Genomic DNA, 18,559 nt, shown 5'->3' on the forward strand with positions numbered 1-18,559 from the left:
CCATGAGGCAAAATTCTTAACGGTATTTCTTCCGACTCTTTACGTTCTAAATTCAAATGCCGCCGGGTTTGGCTTTATTTTTCATCTTTTAGGAGCCGATAAGATAAGTACCAGTTAAGCGATAGAGTGGATGTAATCGACTAGGCCCTTCTCACCATAAAATTTCAGTCCGTCCTCCAAGAGTAGAAAGTTATAGATACGCGAGTGCGTAATAAGAAGATGCAATGGTCTCGGCCTGAATGGCATTTCTCGTAGATTTGATTAACCTGTACTGAATTGAATGAAATCATATCATTATTTTTCGATTCGTTTTCTCTTTCAGCTCGTCTGATGTTGACTGCCAAACGAAAATATGGAAAAAAATGAAGACACGCAGTTCAAAATGTGGTCTGCTGCAGTCAATGTGGATTATGTTATGAACGGGATTGGAACAAAAGGTTACTTCCACATATCACAATTCCTGCTCTGGTGTTTCACAGCAGTTGTAGCATCAGGCAATCTTAACCTTTACATCTTCAGCGGTGAGTTTTCAACTGTTACGTCTTCAGAAATCGACATCCATCCATCTATCCCTCCATACATACATACATACATACATACATACATACATACATACATACATACATACATACATGCATGCATACATATACATACATACATACATAGTTGTTGAAATTCCAATGAAGGAGCTTTGGATCTTGGTTCAAGAAACCTTGAAATAAAACTGAATAATGACATACATATATATATATATATATGTATATATATATATATATATATATATACATACATGCATGCAAATATCAGGCATGCATACATACATGCATACATACATTCATGCAGGCATATATATGTCTACACATCCTCACACACACACACACACATACACGCGCGCGCGCAGACCAGAGAATTGAAGATGAAGATATTACATTTTTTAATCAGTGATGATCGTTTCAATAATCGATAGAATTTTTTGCTCAAACAACAAGCATGCTATGTAAATTCATACGATATTAAATTAAATTTCTACTTATCATCCCTTCAAAGTCCCAATATAACACTGCACTAAAGACATTCTATATATACGAATATCGGGTGTTTAAACGTCATCTGCTTAAATGACAACTGGCGAACGCTTTTGTTCGAAAAAATAGAGAAATAAATTATTATTTTGGCCAGGAAACTCTGGATAGCTGTGCTTAACAAGATTTGTGGTTTCCACTATAACATTATATATATATATATATATATATATATATATATATATATATATATATATATATATATATATATATATATATATATATATATATATATATACATACACACACACACACTTACACACACATATATATGTATGTGTGTATACATATACATATATATATATATATATATATATATATATATATATATATATATATATATATATATATATATATGCAAAAATTAAAAAAAATAAAATTCACACACTTTACAGAGGTTTAATTTTTTTTTTTTTCAGTATATTTTATATTATGTTTGTCGACCGGTTTCGCTTTCGCTAATCATGACATTGAAATTATTGTAATTCCGTATTTTCTTAAGATTTTCGTGTTGTGTGGAGAAGTTTGTAAATAAATGATTCAAAAGTTGTAAAAATTTAAGGGGAGGTAATTGGTGATCGTTATTATTGGGGACAGGGGAGATAATTGTTCATCTTTCGGGGAGGGGATAAATAAATATATATACACAAAAACTCAAAAGCTAAAGTAGTGAGATGAAATATATACAGTGATGGGTATGTGATCATGAATTGAAATATATACTGAGATCAAAGTTCGTTATGCTTTCATATTTAGACGTGTTCTGTATATTTTCGATGAACAAATTTTCTTTATTTAAATTTTCTTTTGCACTGGTAGATGGGGAAGACTGAAATTTGGTTGGATATTCTCTGCACATCTTTCTATGTATTCACTCAAATGAATCTGTCTGTATTGCGGGAACTAGATCTGTTCCTTATGTAGTGCGGTTCTCCGTTTCAGTGTCATATTTGTCTGTCCTATATAGTTAAGTCCACAACCTGAGAAAATTATAAATTAGATTCTCGGAAGCACAAGTGAAGTTGGTTTTAATTATGAACCTTTCTCCTTGTTTGAATAGGAATTCCAAGCTTTCCAGTAGGTTGGGACATGTTCTACAGTTTGGGCGTCCACATTTTTTAAACGCTGGTTTCGTAGTTGTGTAAATCTTCGCATTTTTTAGAAGTCTCTTCAACGATCCCTGGCTTGGCAATGCTATCGAGACGCACTACCAGTTCGAGAGAAGATCTACAGACACGGTTCGAAAACCACCGGACTGACCTGCCCGAGATGCGGTCAGAGCGACGAAACCGTTCTGCACGCACTCGTGCAGTGTCCAGATATTTCAGAGCTGTGGACCTTCGTCGAACGGCTGTTGTCGCGTGTGGGACGAGCCCACTTATCAGCCGAGTCTATCGTGAATATTGTTCCGCCACCTTCCTTTAAACGGGAAGGGAAAACGGTTTTTGTAACACTGATAGCTATGGCAACGTGTGGTGGACGCGTTTGAAAGGTCTACAAACAAACACTTTCCTCTCTGGTCAGTCCCTCGTCAACTTTTTCAAGTACCACTTGAAAAGGAGGATGAGGATAGAGAGGAAAGTGTTGTCGAATGAAAGTTTCAATAAAAAATGGGTAAATGTGGCAAGAATGGTAAGAATGAAAGACGACACCATTTTAAGCATAGACTTGTAACAAAAAGAGACAAAAAGAGAAGGTACTTACTTTCATGTACCTTTAAAAAAAAAGCCTGAGGTGACCGTGGTCTTTTCCGTAGGCTTTTCTCTCCACGGATAAACCTAACCTGTTCCCCGTTTTTTACATTGACTGTGATACACGATCCCTATTGATCGCCCCCACCCCCACCCACGTTTTTTTTCTTCCCGCGATCCCTTTTGATCGAAATCCCTACCTTTTTTTTCCGCGATCCCTTTTGATCGAAATTATCCCCCCCCCCCCAAGAAAAGTTCTACTTTGTAATTTGTCCATTTTCTGTATTTAGCCCTGTGTGGCTATAATAAAAAGATATATATCCGTTTTTCAAGTGTATATAGATAGATAGATAGATAGATAGATAGATAGATAGATAGATAGATATCCCCTCTTTCTCTTTTTCTCTCTCTCGTTGCTCACAGGTGACCATCGTCCATTTTTCCCTTCAGGACTGTCCTAAGGACTAGACATATTCTATCTCTCTCTCTCTCTCTTCTATATTTTCTCTTTTCAAAGAAAATATTTCTCCAGCGGTCGCTACTTTGCCCTCGATCTGGTCTAACGACCCTCCGTGTTTGTTTTCGTTCGTTTTCCTTGTATGTCTCCACTGTCTTGTTTTTGTTCCCAACTTTGACCTCTCATGAATCCAAAATTTTATTTTGGTACTTATGGGAGCAACTGTCTTCGAAGATTCATATTCTCGCTCAATGCTCAAAATGAAGAGTAGACAGATAGCGACGACTGATGAAGGGTCGCTCTTTGTGTTACTTGTCCTGTTTTCCATTTTTTCTCTCGTTCTTTACTGTTGGCGACGTCCTGTAACCATATATATATATATATATGTGTGTGTGTGTGTGTGTGTGTGTGTGTGTGTGTGTGTGTGTGTGTGTGTGTGTGTGTGTGTGTGTGTGTGTGTGTGTGTGTGTGTGTGCATGCATGCATGCGAAGGCGCATGGCTTTGTGATTAGGGTGTTCCATGCTCGATTGCGAGATCGTGTGTTCGATTCCCAGACCCGACGTTGCGTTGTGTTTTTGAGCAAAGCCTTTCATTTCACGTTGTTCTGCGATCATTTCGACATGTGGCACCGAGTTGAACCTGTACAAGTAATGTCGATTTGATGGAGGGGTGAGCTTATGTCTATACAATCATTTGATCACTATAAACAAATCATCTGTGTGGTTGCTCGGTAAGAAATCGTCGAACCCTGATACGTTGTCTAACGACGGGAGAGTCTATTATGTATGTGTAGATATATATATATATATATATATATATATATATATATATATATATATATATATATATATACATATACGTATATATATGTATGTATATATGTGTGTGTGTGTGTGTGTGTGTACGTATATGTATATACTAAATGGTGCACCCGGTAATTCCCGGGGGTAAAGATGTTCTATTGAAACGCCTTATTACTCTGATATAAAAAAGCAATTTTCCGTCGCCAAAAAGTACCAAAAAAGACTGTCAGCTGGAGGGGGGACAAATTGTAGGAGGTTGGCGAGAAAATACTATGTAGTATGTATGTATATAGATATAGGAATGAAGTGTTTAATGTTTAAAAAGGAAATGAAGAAAGTGCAATAATAATGTTCACACTCACTGATGGTCGCACTCAATAACTACCTTTAGCTTACGGATGTTCTTGTTTTTACAGAAAGCAGCCAGAAGGATAGATATATTGTTGAGAACAAATGATTTCGTTGGCGGTCTGTTATCTCCATTCCAGTCCCTGGTGGCCTAGAAGAGGTTAGAAGGGTCAAGTGGCAAAGACTATTCTGCTTAGCGAAGGCATCTGGGAAATTATAACTGCTGTTATTCACAGAAAAACTATTGTTTTACTGTCAGAAAAGCGCTGTTGAAATGTTAAGTGAAATTTGGCAATGGAGGATCGAATCCACGCTATGCCTGCATGAAGCCACTACAAATACGTTGTGGAATGAAAAATTTATCTACTGTCATGGAGGAAAAAGTGTAACTGTAAAAATGCAGAATTATCGGAGCAATGAGCATTCAAAAAAGTATATATGTATAGAAATGTATGAATGAAGTCTTTAAAGTTCAAGATTCAAATCAAGGAAGTGCAATAATAATGTTTAGCAATTCAAAATTGTAAATAGTGAAATGCAGAATTAGGTCGGCTGATCGTGAGAATCAAATATTGATCGCTTCGCTAAAAACTGCAGGTGGTATGGGTTATTTCCTTTGGGTTCTTTTTTATCGATTCGCCTAATTATCATTATGTCTTTCCAGAAACCATTTATGCTACTTTCCTGAAACCATTTATGAAATGCGTTCTCCTTGGCTGTTTATCTATCTATCTATCTATCTATCTATCTATTTATCTATCCGTTCTTCGTGTACTCTTTTACTCTTTTACTTGTTTCAGTCATTTGACTGCGGCCATGCTGGAGCACCGCCTTTAGTCGAGCAAATCGACCCCGGGACTTATTCTTTGTAAGCCTAGTACTTATTCCATCGGTCACTTTTTGCCGAACCGCTAAGTGACGGGGACATAAACACACCAGCATCGGTTGTCAAGCAATGCTAGGAGGACAAACACAGACACACAAACATACACACATATATATATATATATATACGACGGGCTCCTTTCAGTTTCCGTCTACCAAATCCACTCACAAGGCTTTAGTCGGTCCGAGGCTATAGTAGAAGACACTTGCCCAAGGTGCCACGCAGTGGGACTGAACCTGGAACCATGTGGTTGGTAAGCAAGCTACTTACCATACAGCCACCCCTGCGCCTATGTGTATATATATATATATATATATATATATATATATATATATATATATATATATATATATATATATATATATATATATATACGCAAATTACGAGAGAAAAAATGGAAAACAGGACAAGTAAACACAGAGAAAGGACCCTTCACCAGCTGTCTAGTCGTTATTTCGAGCATTGAACGACAATATGAGTCTTCAAAAACTGTTGCTCCCATAAATGCTAAAATAAAATTTAAGATTTATGGAGGGTCAAAGCTGGGAACAAAAACAGGACAGTGAAGACATACAAGGAAACCGAACGAAAACAAACATGGAGGGGCATTCATGCCCTTTTACAACAGTTATAAACATCTTATGCTTATGTAATCGTATTCGTGATCCTTTCGTTTAGAGAGAGAGAAAAATGTCCACTTCTTTGAACGTCCGTGCAGGAAAAGAAAGATGGTTACGGGAGGAAAAGAAAGATGGACGATGGTCACGAGTGAGCAACACGAGAGCGAAAAGGAGAAAGAGGGAGAGAAAGAGAGACGGATCGAAAACGATGAAAGAGGGAGAGAGAAAAAGAGAATTAGAGAAGGGTGAAGGAAGAAAAGTGTAGAGTCACATCAAGAAGGTGAACATAAACTTACTTGGAAAGGGATGTGTGTTCAACTAAATAATGATATATATATATATATATGGGAGAATTTACGAAGAAAACAACAGACAAAGACAGGTGGTGTAAACAACAAATGGATGTATAAGTATAACGCTCGGGAATAGAGAAAGTCTTTACTGTTTCGAGCCTACGCTCTTCAACAGAAAGGAACACAGAAAGAAACAAGGAGAGAAAAGATATGAATGTAGTGGTCAGCGATCTATCATGGCGAATGCCGGACAGAAGGATCACACAAGAGAGCTAAGAAAAAGGGGAGATAACAAAGAAGTGGTGACCCCCAAGACGAGAAGGTGCGTGTGTGTGAGAGAATGCTGGTGATCTTAACATATGCATGTGTGTATGTAGGTGTGAAAATGTGGGGATGGGAGTGGGAATTGGTCAGTGCTAGTGTGTGCGTGGTGGTGTGTTGTGTGATATGGTGTAGCGTGGTGTAATATATATATATATATATATATATATATATATATATATATATATATATATATATATATATATATATATATATAATATATATAGATATAATATATATATAATATATATATATATATATATATATATATATATATATAATATATATATATATATATATATATATATATATATATATCTATATATATATAATATATATATATATATATATATATATATAATATATATAAATATATATATAATATATATATATATATATATATATATAATATATATATATATATATATATATATATATATATATATATATAAATATATATATAATATATATATATATATATATATATAATATATATATATATATATATATATATATATATATATATATATATACATATATATATATATATATATATATATATATAATATATATATAATATATATATATATATATATATATATATATATATATATATATATATATATATATATATATATATATATATATATATATATATATATATATTGAGAAAAAGGTCGCCAGAATTTTGGAAAAAATATTTTTATTTATTAATCATTATTCATTTCTCGAACTTGTCAAATAGAATTTTGTGAATGTACAAGCAGCTTGTTCATTTATATAAAATGGATGATTTGGGATGTTTTGTCGAGAAGAAAAGAACATTGTTTTTGTTTGCGCGGGGTGAGGTTTCATGACAATGGAGACAGATAGATAGATAGAAAGAGATAGGTAGAGAGACGAGAGGGGGATCCGCCTTCCTATTCCCCATTCATTTATTTATTTAGTCATTTACCATTTATTGAAAATATATGTCACCATCCTTAAACCCATTTGAATACAATGGTAAATGATTAAATGAATAAGTAATCTTCACACACCTGAAATAACAATGTTACCCAGTTACCTTGGCCAAAAGGTAACAAAGGTAACAATAAAGCACGCACCTCCAACAATCGACACACTATGGTTGATATCGGCCATATGTATTGATATGGACAACATTAACATACTGAAAATAAACGTTGGAGAGAGCAATTGGACCGGAAAAAGCATACAAATCTTGTTCCACACAAACGAACAAGAAATCAAAAAAATCCCACCATACATCCGTTTGGCAACAAACCAAAAGTTGCATATAGTAGTAGAGGGCAGGCGGCCTCGCTGTTACTTATGCGACAGCGAGGCACACCTTAAAAAGGAGTGTCCGACTGCCCGAAAAACACAACAACAACAACAAGAACTAACTAAACACACAAAAAAAGCCTTGCTGCCCACACCGCCATCCACACAAAAAACAATAAAAGCAACATCAACAACATCAACGAAAGAAAATACAACAAAAACTACAAAATTAACAAACAAAGAAGACGAAAAAAGAAAAGACAATACAAAAACTGATACCCCTTCCCCCACATCACTTACACCACAACCAAAAATTCAACAACCAACAACAACAAAAACAACAATACAACCACTTACACAAGCAAACACAGAAGCATACAACATGCCTCTACCTCCTTCCGATTCCTCAGAGTTTTCATCTGAAGACGAGTCAAGTACTGAGGAATGGAAAATTGCCCAAAAAGGAAGGAGGAAGAGGAGCAAAAAAAGAAAAACGAACAACAACAAAGCAGGGAGATTCACATCTCCCGAAAACACTCCCAACGCCTACACGATAAACACCAATGCTAACACACCAAAAACAATGCTAACAGCAATAGACACTACAAACACAGAGTTGATGAATTACATCAACTCTAAAACAAACATCACAAATAACGACATCAAAACAAACAACCACCCACGCACAACACCGCCAAAACATATTAAAATTTATCATGTAACACCAGCATTACACAACACAATAAAATCCCTCTACCCCAACTCGGTAGGGGGATTCCAGAAATATTTGTGCAAGAAATTGTACAATAGCCTCCTTGGTGAAAAATCCAAGGAGGAAACAAAACTTTCGAACGGTAAGTAACTTTCTGTTCTTTTGTTTTGTGCTTTAAAGCACACGTATAAATAGAATCATGGTGAAGATTGGTTGTGTGGATATCATAGCCATTAGTGAGACCAGACTCCATGAACCGCGGGCCCTAAAGTCCATGTTTGGCGGACAGTTTAACATTTATTTTTCTCCCTGTCTGCCGAGGATGGGCGGTAGTGGCACGGCGGTTCTTTTTCGCAAGAGTCTGGATCTCCAAGTAAAGACGATATTTACGGACCCGGAGGGTAGACTGGTTGTCCTAGATGTGGACGGCAGCGATGGAGGCGCTTTTCGGTTGCTGGCAGTTTATGTGCCTCCTTTAACAGGTCGGTCAGACTTCTTTCGACGTCTAGAAGTATTCCTGGGAACGTCTCGTCCCTTACTTTTAGTGGGGGATTGGAATGCTACCTTGGACACGCATCTAGACTACGTGGGGAGTGACAAAACTAGAAGAGGATGCAAAGGCCTCATAGACCTGCTCAGACGCTTCCAGTTGTCTGACAGGTACCGACTCGACCACCCAAATGTGCCAACGTGGACTTGGAGCAACCGCATTGGGTCGTCGAGATCGTATCTAGATAGGATAGTGTGTAGGACAAGAGATAGAGATAGTTTAGGATGTCCACAGTTCCACATAGTCAGCTACACGGATCACAAACTTGTGACGTGTACGCTAGACTTAGATAAGGCACATAGACAGGGTCCCGGTTACTGGAAACTAAACGCGTCTTTCCCGTCGAGACAGGTTTTCAGAGACCGGATTAGCACGTTAGTAAAGAGGGCTTTGACGAGAGCCATCGTCAACAACAAATGGTGGTTTGCCCTCAAGAGAGCATTAAGGGCGGAAGCAATAAGGTATAGCAGGGCACTAGCTGTAGAGAGGAACAGAGTAGAGGGGGAGCTAGTGATAAAGTTAGAAGAGGCATCGCATCCGACGTTTTAGCGGCGAGGTTGGCCCTCGACCAACACTTCAATGCTAAACACGAAGGGTGTGCTGTCAGGGCAAGGATGCGTGCTCTGAGGAATGAAGGTGTTGGAGCCGCACGAGAGGCCCGGGTGGCGGAGGCGCAGCGGGGTAACAGAGCCACCATCCGGTCTCTGGTAGACGAACAGGGGCGCGAATTGCTCGAGCCGAGCAAGATGTGCGAGGCGTTTCAGCGGCATTTTTCCCGACTGTTCGGGAGGAGTGGCGAGCGAGAAGGTAGGGTGGACTTTAGTGCCTACCTGCACAGCTTGCCACGACTCTCGGCAAGAGAGGCGGAGTGCTGCGAAGGGGTCATCACGGCGGAGGAGGTGAGGGACGCGATGGTGGGTTGCTCGACGGACAAATCTCCGGGTTTGGATGGTCTACCCTACGAGCTTTACAACTGTATGCCAGACTTGTTTGGAGAAGTCTTGGCGGCCGTGTACTGCAACTGGCAGCAGAACGGGAGCATTCCCGGTTTTGTGAGCCGAGGAGCGGTAACGCTGCTGAAGAAAGATCCAAACAAGGGGGACGCCATAGATAACTTTAGGCCCATCACTCTGCTCAATGCAGACATGAAAATTTTGGCCAAGGTGTTAGCCAAGCGGTTGGCGCTTGTCATCGAGAAACTGGTCGGCACGGAGCAGACGTGTGCCGTGCCGGGTCGGAGCATCCATGACAACCTCCATCTGATGCGCTACATCATAGAGAGGGTAGTTAAGGAACCTGGCATGGGTGGGGCCCTGGTCAATTTGGATCAATCCAAAGCTTTCGATAGGGTAGACCATCGATACTTGGAGGCCGTCCTCGAAGCGGCTTCGGTCCCGTTTTCCGCGGCTGGATGGCTGCCTTGTACACAGGCATCCGTTCGGTTGTTCGCGTCAATGGACGTCTATCGGGACCCTTCGACATTGCACGTTCGGTCCGTCAGGGATGCCCCCTCTCGCCGCTCCTGTACGTATTGACTCTCGAGCCACTACTGCGGAAGCTGGCGACGCTGAGGGGCATCCCGCGAGAACTGGGGTGCGGGACGAGCGTGTCGGCATACGCGGACGACGTCACCGTCATAGCGTCTAGCCACGAGCACATCGAGCTTGTCGGCGAGACGCTGAAAGACTACGAAGCGGTGACGGGAGCGAAAATCAACCGGGATAAGTCGGTGGGTTTGCTGCTCGGCACCTGGAGAAGCAAGCCCATACCGTCCGGCAGCGCCTCAGTAGTGGGACGCTGGACGGACGGTCCGGTCAAGTTGCTCGGAGTCTGGTTCGGTCCGGATCTGCAAACGGAGAAGAACTGGGACGAGATAACGAGTAGGGTGGCCACTCTCTGCCGGCAATGGTCCGAGAGGAAGCTGTCCCTAAAAGGTCGGGCGGAGGTGGCGAACGCGTACATCGCGTCCGTCATCGAATACCGCCTGACCGTCGTGCCTTGTCCCGATCGCGCCATCACCGAAATGGAGCGCATCCTCTTCCGCTTTTTGTGGAAAGGAAGCGTTCCGATGGTGAGGCGATCCGTTTGTTGCCAACACCCGCTGAAAGGAGGGCTGGGCATGCCGTGGTTGATGATGCGCAGACATGCGCTGAGACTGCGACATCTCCGGCTCTACGTAGACGACGGTGAGCAGGTGTGGTCGCCGTTTGTGCGACGCGCTTTCCCGCAGCTCGTCTCCATGACCGAGCTGCAGTCGTGGATCAAAAAGAGGCCGAGGAATGGCGAATGGCACCGTGAGTGTCGCGTTGCTCTGCAACAACTTTGCCGTCCCGGGTCGACCTTGAGCGGCTGCATCACAACGAAGTCATTCTATAGGGGATTAGTGGAGGGCAGGTACGACGACGATCTCGGGGCGAACCTGGGCGTCGACGAGGAATACCTGACCCGCCTGTTCAGGACGACTTTCGGGCCGGGACCTATGGACAACTTCCAGAGATCCCTGGCCTGGCAGTGTTACCGAGAGGCGCTACCCGTTCGGGATAAGCTCTATAGACACGGCTCGCGAAATGCGGGGCCGACCTGCCCGAGATGCGGTCAGAGCGATGAAACCGTTCTGCACGCACTCGTGCAGTGTCCAACCATTTCGGAGCTGTGGGCTTATGTCGAACGACTGCTGTCGCGTGTGGGACGAGTCGGTTTATCAACCGAGTCTATCGTCAATATCGTCACGCCTACTTCTTTTAAACGGGAAGGAAGAGCTGTATTTATCGTACTTGTGGCTATGGCCAAAGAATGCATCTGGTGGACGCGTCTGAAAGGATTAGAGACAAATACTTTCCTCTCTGGTCAATCTCTCATCAACTTTTTCAAGTATCACTTGAAAAGGAAGGTGAGAGTAGAGAGGCAAGTGTTGTCTAGCAAATGTTTCGAAAAAAGATGGATACATGTAGCAAGAATGGCACGTATAAATGACGAAGCCACCTTGACCATGATTCTATAAAACGTTTTAAAATTTTGTAAACAGAGAGTTACTCACGTTTCTTGCTTAAATAAAAGAAATTTTATTTAACAAACTGTGACGCTAAAGACCGAGGTTACCGTGGTCTTTTCGTAGGTTTTTCTTTCCACGGATAACCTCCCCATTTATTGGGAATTTTTTGTATTATTTCGTATTTTCTGTAAATACCCCAAACGTTTTGCGATGTTTTTTTTCATCGTTGTCCCCACTTTTGTTTTTTTTTCTGCTTTGTTTTCGACCCCCTCGAAAAGAAAAACTCTACATTTGTATTTTGTCCCCTCTGTGTTGAGCCCTGTGTGGCTAATAAAGAAACCTATCTATCTATCAAGCTGTCTACCTACCTATCTTTTTATCTATCTATCTCCATTTCCATAGAGCCTCACCCTCTAAAAAAAAACAATGTTCTCTTCTAAGCAAAACCCCCCAAAACAAAAAAAACATTTGTTTTATATAAAAAAAAAACAAGCTGTTTGTACAATCACAAAATTCTATTTGACAAGTTCGAGAAACGAACGAAAGCGTTAATAATAATGAATAAATAAAATGAGTTTTTTCCCAAAATTCTGGCGACCTTTTTTCTCAATATACAATATCTGTACATCACACCTAACACACACACACATACACACACACACATACACACACACACACATACACACACACACACACACACACACACACACACACACACACTCTCTCTCTCTTCAAAAAATTGTTCATATTCCGTGTACTCGTATGCATATATATATATATATATACTTATAGATGTATGTACATATACGTATGTGTATATGCATATATATATATATATATATATATATATATATATATATATACTTTATTTAAAAGCAGCAGAAATATAACAAAAAAACCGTTACTCTGAGTTTCAGGTTCCCGTTCATCGGACAGTTTTGCTAGATATATATATATTTCTTATTTATATTTTTGATATATATATACATATATATATATATATGTATATATATATATATATATATATATATATATATATATATATATATATATATATATATATATATATATATATATATATATACGTATATGTATAGATATGTGTATACACGGTCAGAAAAAATACAAGAAGTTATATATTTGTATATGCACACACAGACACACACAGACACACACACACACACACACACACACACCCATACACACATATACATGGGTATCCGTGTGTTTATCTATCAATGCACGAATATTTATATACGTGTGTGTAGATATATATATATATATATATATATATGTATATATATATATATATATATATATATATATATATATATATATATGTCAGTTATTTTTACTTCATGCTTGTGCATATGTGTACTGCGTGTATGTGTATGCACGTGTATGTGTATGCGCGTATGTGTATGCGCGTATGTGTGTGTGTATGTATATATGTATGCGTGTGTGTGTGCAAGCGAAACACACTTGAAAATTAAAGGATGTATATTAATTCCTCTAGTAGTTGTATAGAGGTGTGCTGTTGGTGTGTTTAATATATGGTTCGTGCGTGTGTATACATATAATTATACTCTCTCAGACACAGCGAGATAAATACATGCAAATATATATATATATATATATATATATATATATATATATATATATATATATATATATATATATATATTAAGGACATTACTATGTATATATACATGTATGTATGATATCATTTTACCTAATGATGAATTTATTTTTAACTCTCTTTCTTACTCACTTCAAAAGCTTTATCTCCGTCTCTTAGTTCGTGTAGGCATTTACATTTCATTTATGTTTGTTGGAACAAGACGTCCTTTGTCTGTCAAGATCATGGAGATTCCTGCAGACGACATCAACAAGGTTCTTAAACAACTTGGAAGCAAAAATTTGTTCCATCTTTCTCAGTTAGCCATTTGGTGCTTCGCCACTATCATTATTTTGAATAACGTTAATTTCTTCGTCTTTACAAGTGAGTTGTCTTTTCCCGAAAATTATGTTTAGAAAAGAATTTTCTATGTATCAACGCAATTATGTATTTTTTATGTACGTATGTATGTACGTACGTATGTATGTATGTATGTATGTATGTATGTATGTATGTATGTATGTATGTATGGATGGATGGATGTACATATATGTATTTGTGTATGTGTACGTTTGTTTGCATGTATGTATCTATGCATACATATATACATATATCTCTATCTCTCTCTCACTCTCTCTCACTCTCTCTCTCTCTCTCTCTCTCTCTCTCTCTCTCTATCTATCTATCTATCTATCTATCTTTCTTTCTTTCTCCTTACCTATCTCCCCCTCCCACTCTGCTTCCTTCTGTTGTCCTTGCTTCTCCACTTCCTCCCTCTACCACTCCTATTTGCTCACATGTGACCTTTGGTCACACTTCCTTTTTCACCCCAGCCAGCGTAAAGGCGAGACGAAAACTGCTATTTCTCCGTTCAGCTTCGTCATATCTACAGCGTTCAATATCCCATCGCGTTTGGCCCTACGGCTTTTTAATCTTGTTTTCACTGTCCAATTTTTCCTGTCTTGGTCTGTGTTTGCTACCTTGGAATCCTCTGTTTAGTGGGTTGATCCACTACTCAGGAAGAAACTATTCTAAGAGTGCGTCATGCCGTATCTTCGAAACGCCTAGTTTTAGAATAGAGGCAGCTGATGAAGGGATAATTCCAAGTGGCTTGTTTGTTTTCCAATGTGTTCGTTCTGTTGTCTGTAAACAAAGTCCGTTTTGTTTTTATGTCCCCGTTTACCTTTCTAATGCCCTGTACCCGGATATGCATCTATATATACATGTAGATGTAGGTATGTACATATATGTATGTATACATGCATATGCTTATATATCATTTGTATTATTATTATTATTATTATTATTATTATTATTATTATTATTATTATTATTATTATATATATAAATCCAAGAAAGTTAGGGGTTGTGAATCCAACCCACTAAGGGATAATATCTATCCAATATACTGCCGGAAGAATACCCAATTATTATTACACTAGTGTTTTCCTTCATATTACCAAGTGCAATAAATGGGTGAGGGTAAAAGGATATTTACCCTTAATTTATATAGCAATAAGAAAATGGAGGGGAATAGGTGATATTCATCAACTTTCAGACATTGTATAGTGTCAATTTACCTGTTTATTTGTTAAGAGGACAATAATAACAATATACAAACACATGCGCCATATTATGTCATATCAGTAATTAAAAAGGACATCTAGTGACCGAAAATGGGACAATGACTTACAGCTGTTTCAGTCTAGAGGTGATATGCTTCATTCTATCTATATAACTCCAGTAGGCTGAAGTAATTGATAGATGAAATGGATGAAATAAAGGTACATGGATGATTCTCTAGGCCTCTTCAGAAATTTTTTATAAAGTTCGTGAAGTTAATTTAAAATATCCAAATATAAACATATAAAAAACATTAAAAATCGAAAAAACTCACATATATACGCATACTTTAACATATATAGATATACATAAATAAACATAAATACATAAATACATATATGTATCCGCCCAAACAGCTCACCGAAGTTTGAATCAGTGTAGTCCTCGTGGACGCATTCCTCGTAGGAAGCTTCTCCTCACTACCAAGCATTAATCAAGTCGTCATTCTTTTGCCGAAACTTGTGTAAGAGGAAGGACTGTACGTTCGTACAAACCTGTACGTTTTGGCCAAAATTTTGATGCGCTGTGCGTTCAGACGAATTTACTGTACGTTTTAGTGATCTTGCCGTTGGTTTTTCAAATTCAGGTTTTGACGCATTGATTGATTGATTTTTCACATATGCGTGTTTGTGAGCTTAATAAAAATAATAGAACGTCCGGTCTGCTTTCGCAAACGCGTCTGCGTGCACGCACGCATTGACTAATGAGATCAAGGGCGGCTGTAATTTGGGGTGAACGTATATACACCTTGTTTACTACGCCATAGCTGTCATAACACAAGAAGTTTTCTCACAGACTGAAGGTACGTGATTAATTTTTTGAAAGTCTGATAAATTAGACTCAATTTTATAGTGCTTATATATACAATCCCGCCGTATCAGTCTGAACAAAAACATAAATTTCTTAACCCGGATTTTAAACGGTATGTAATGTGTTTAATAATTTGATTAATTCAAATAAATCTTACAGAACTATAACTGGAGCAAGATATGAGTGATAGAACTTTGAAAACAGAACATTCCTCAGATGAATGTGAAGCACCAAATAAGAAGAAGGCTAGATGAGGATCGTATGAAAGGAAACTTCCACAAAAATTATTGTGCGATGAAAATTTTTCTAGTTGGTTGGAGCAAGGCAAGAACGATACAGCTAAAGGCAAATGCATATTATGCAAGTGTGAAATTGCCGGTAGTTTGAGCCAAATATTATGACACTACCAGACAGAAAACACCGCAAGAATGCAAGTGAAGCAAATAAAGCAAAAATGTTGACCAATTATTTCGAGGCCTCATCATTTTCTTCACATTCCAAGAAAGTAGCAGCTGCTGAATTAAAATACTGTGCATTTGTTGCTGAGCATAATCTCCCAATTTCGATTTTGGACCACTTACCTGTCCTTGTTGCAAACGCCTGTCCTGATTCTAAAATCGCCCAGGATGCAAAGTGTGCCCGAACGAAAGGCACACACATATTGCTTAAAGTCATTGGCCCCTACGGCTTCACCGCTTAATTAAAAAGACTTCATTCATCAAGATTCTCACTCTTTATTGATGAAACAACTGATGTTTCAACACTAAAACAACTTGTCCTGGTTTCCAGATATTATGACGTTGAAATTCAAAAGACAGTCAAAGTCAACGATTTTCTTACACTTATAGAAATACAGGATTGCAGTGCTACGAGTATATACAGCTAGCTTCTATCATTTATAAACGAACACGCGATTCCTCTGGAAAATTTGATAGGTTTCACCTGTGATAATGCAAATGTTATGATGGGAAGCAAAGGAGGCGTTCAGTACTTGTTGAAGCAGAACAGGCCAGATTTTTTTGTGCAAGTTTGTCATTCTTTACACTTATGTTTATCAAACACGTGCAATGAATTACCGAATTCTGTAGAAGAATTGACAAGTAGTTTTGGTCACAGTCCTAAGCGTATCAATGAATTCAAAGATCTGCAGAAAACAGCTTCAATTGATCCTCACAAAATTCTGCATGCAAGCTGCACTAGATGGCTGTCTCTCAATCAAGTTGTGCTGCGCATTTTAGAGCAGTGGCCAACACTGCTGACATATTTCACACAAGCAACATTAGAGGGTGAGTGTCCGATTACGGCTCGACGAATTCTCACTGAAATGAAGAATCCTCTTACAAAGATGTATTTAGCATTTCTCTCTTTCATAAAAAAAAAAACGTTAACAAACTTTATCTGGAATTCCAGGCCGAAGGCTATCGGTTGCATAAGCTTAAAAGAGCCATCAACGCTAGAATGAAGGGAATTTTGAGCAATTTCATCAGACCTGACTTACTTTCTGTCATCAATGTTTGTGAGATTAATGTTAACGATGCAGCGACACACCAACTGTTAGATTATATCTACTTTGGCGCTGTAGCTGAGAGAATTTTATACGAAAATGCCACTAGCATTGCCTCTCATGAATTGTTGACTTTCCGACAGAATATACTACGATTCTTCGTCAGTCTTTCAAATCAAATGCTCGTGCGGTTTGCGATATGCAGAACAATTTGGGATTACTAGAGGCGTTGGACCCAACCAACGTAATTGAAGGAAGGCGATTCCTAAGTCTTTGAGATGAAAAAGATTTCGAAGAAATTATTCAGGAATGGCGCCACTTGACGGTTCAAGGTTGTTCTTCCATCCCGTATAACGAGCCAGAAAACTTGGTTTGCTGTTTCACAAGAGAAATGTGGTGATGAGTTCCGCTATCCACTGTTGTCATCCTTTATGCTCGGTCTTCTTTCTTTACCATACTCCTCTGCATCGTCAGAAAGAATTTTCTCTGTTTTCCACAATATCAAAACTAAAAATCGAAATTGCTTGAAAACTTCTACGCTTAATGCTCTTATAAGGTCGAAAACTTTGTTACGAAATACCGATTGTACGACGTGGGAGCCGGATGAACAACTTTGCAAAACATGATTTGAAAAAAATTGGTGCAACAGAGAACCTTCTCACGAAGATGATTTTTCTTTTTGATGTCCAAGCATTCAACGTTTCAATAAATGTTTTCCAAATCAAAAAAATGTATAAAAGTTCGTTTTGACTGTATTATTGAAAAATATACACACATTGCTTGCCTAAGGACTATGTGCAAACTATACAAAAGCTGACCCAAGCAATTCCTCCAGGATCATTGTAAGTCCAATAGCATAGGGATTGATGAGTATGTCGGTGAAAAGAAGGGAATGTGGGCATGTGTCTAACAACTATTTATAGATAAATGTGACTATCTGAAGGTAAAAATGAAAATGAAAAAA

General features: G+C 38.4%; 2 protein-coding genes across 9 annotated transcripts in view; both read left to right on the top strand.

The window, feature by feature from the left end:
• LOC106871779 (steroid transmembrane transporter SLC22A24) overlaps positions 1-18,559 on the top strand; it is a 59,278-nt gene that overhangs the window by 9,268 nt on the left and 31,451 nt on the right. For 4 of the 8 annotated variants that reach the window (XR_016243609.1, XR_016243610.1, XM_089359629.1 and 1 more), the window contains one exon: positions 323-521. Coding sequence is in view for 3 of the 8 variants with exons in the window: in XM_089359629.1 (XP_089215755.1) it covers positions 353-521 (169 nt within the window). In the remaining 5 variants the exon portion in view is untranslated. Of the gene's footprint in view, positions 1-322; positions 522-13,771; positions 14,043-18,559 lie in introns of those variants that run through there. The other 4 variants (XR_016243608.1, XM_089359628.1, XR_016243611.1 and 1 more) reach the window with 3 other exon arrangements.
• Positions 16,196-18,235, top strand: LOC149133201 (uncharacterized). Its single transcript, XM_089360649.1, has 3 exons — positions 16,196-16,768; positions 17,422-17,816; positions 17,928-18,235. The coding sequence occupies exons 1-3, from the start codon at positions 16,489-16,491 to the stop codon at positions 18,219-18,221; spliced, it is 969 nt and encodes a 322-aa protein (XP_089216775.1). The 5' UTR covers positions 16,196-16,488; the 3' UTR covers positions 18,222-18,235.

The sequence above is a fragment of the Octopus bimaculoides genome, chromosome 11, assembly GCF_046866305.1.
Source record: "Octopus bimaculoides isolate indiv1 chromosome 11, ASM4686630v1, whole genome shotgun sequence".
Taxonomy (NCBI): domain Eukaryota; kingdom Metazoa; phylum Mollusca; class Cephalopoda; order Octopoda; family Octopodidae; genus Octopus; species Octopus bimaculoides.

Excerpts from the sequence above, each read along its gene's own strand:
- LOC149133201 (XM_089360649.1), top strand. The coding sequence starts at position 16,489 with ATGACACTACCAGACAGAAAACACCGCAAGAATGCAAGTGAAGCAAAT. Across the intron at positions 16,769-17,421 it reads CATATTGCTTAAAGTCATTG|AATCCTCTTACAAAGATGTA; the intron begins GCCCCTACGGCT and ends ACTGAAATGAAG. Across the intron at positions 17,817-17,927 it reads GCAGAACAATTTGGGATTAC|GTTGTTCTTCCATCCCGTAT; the intron begins TAGAGGCGTTGG and ends TGACGGTTCAAG.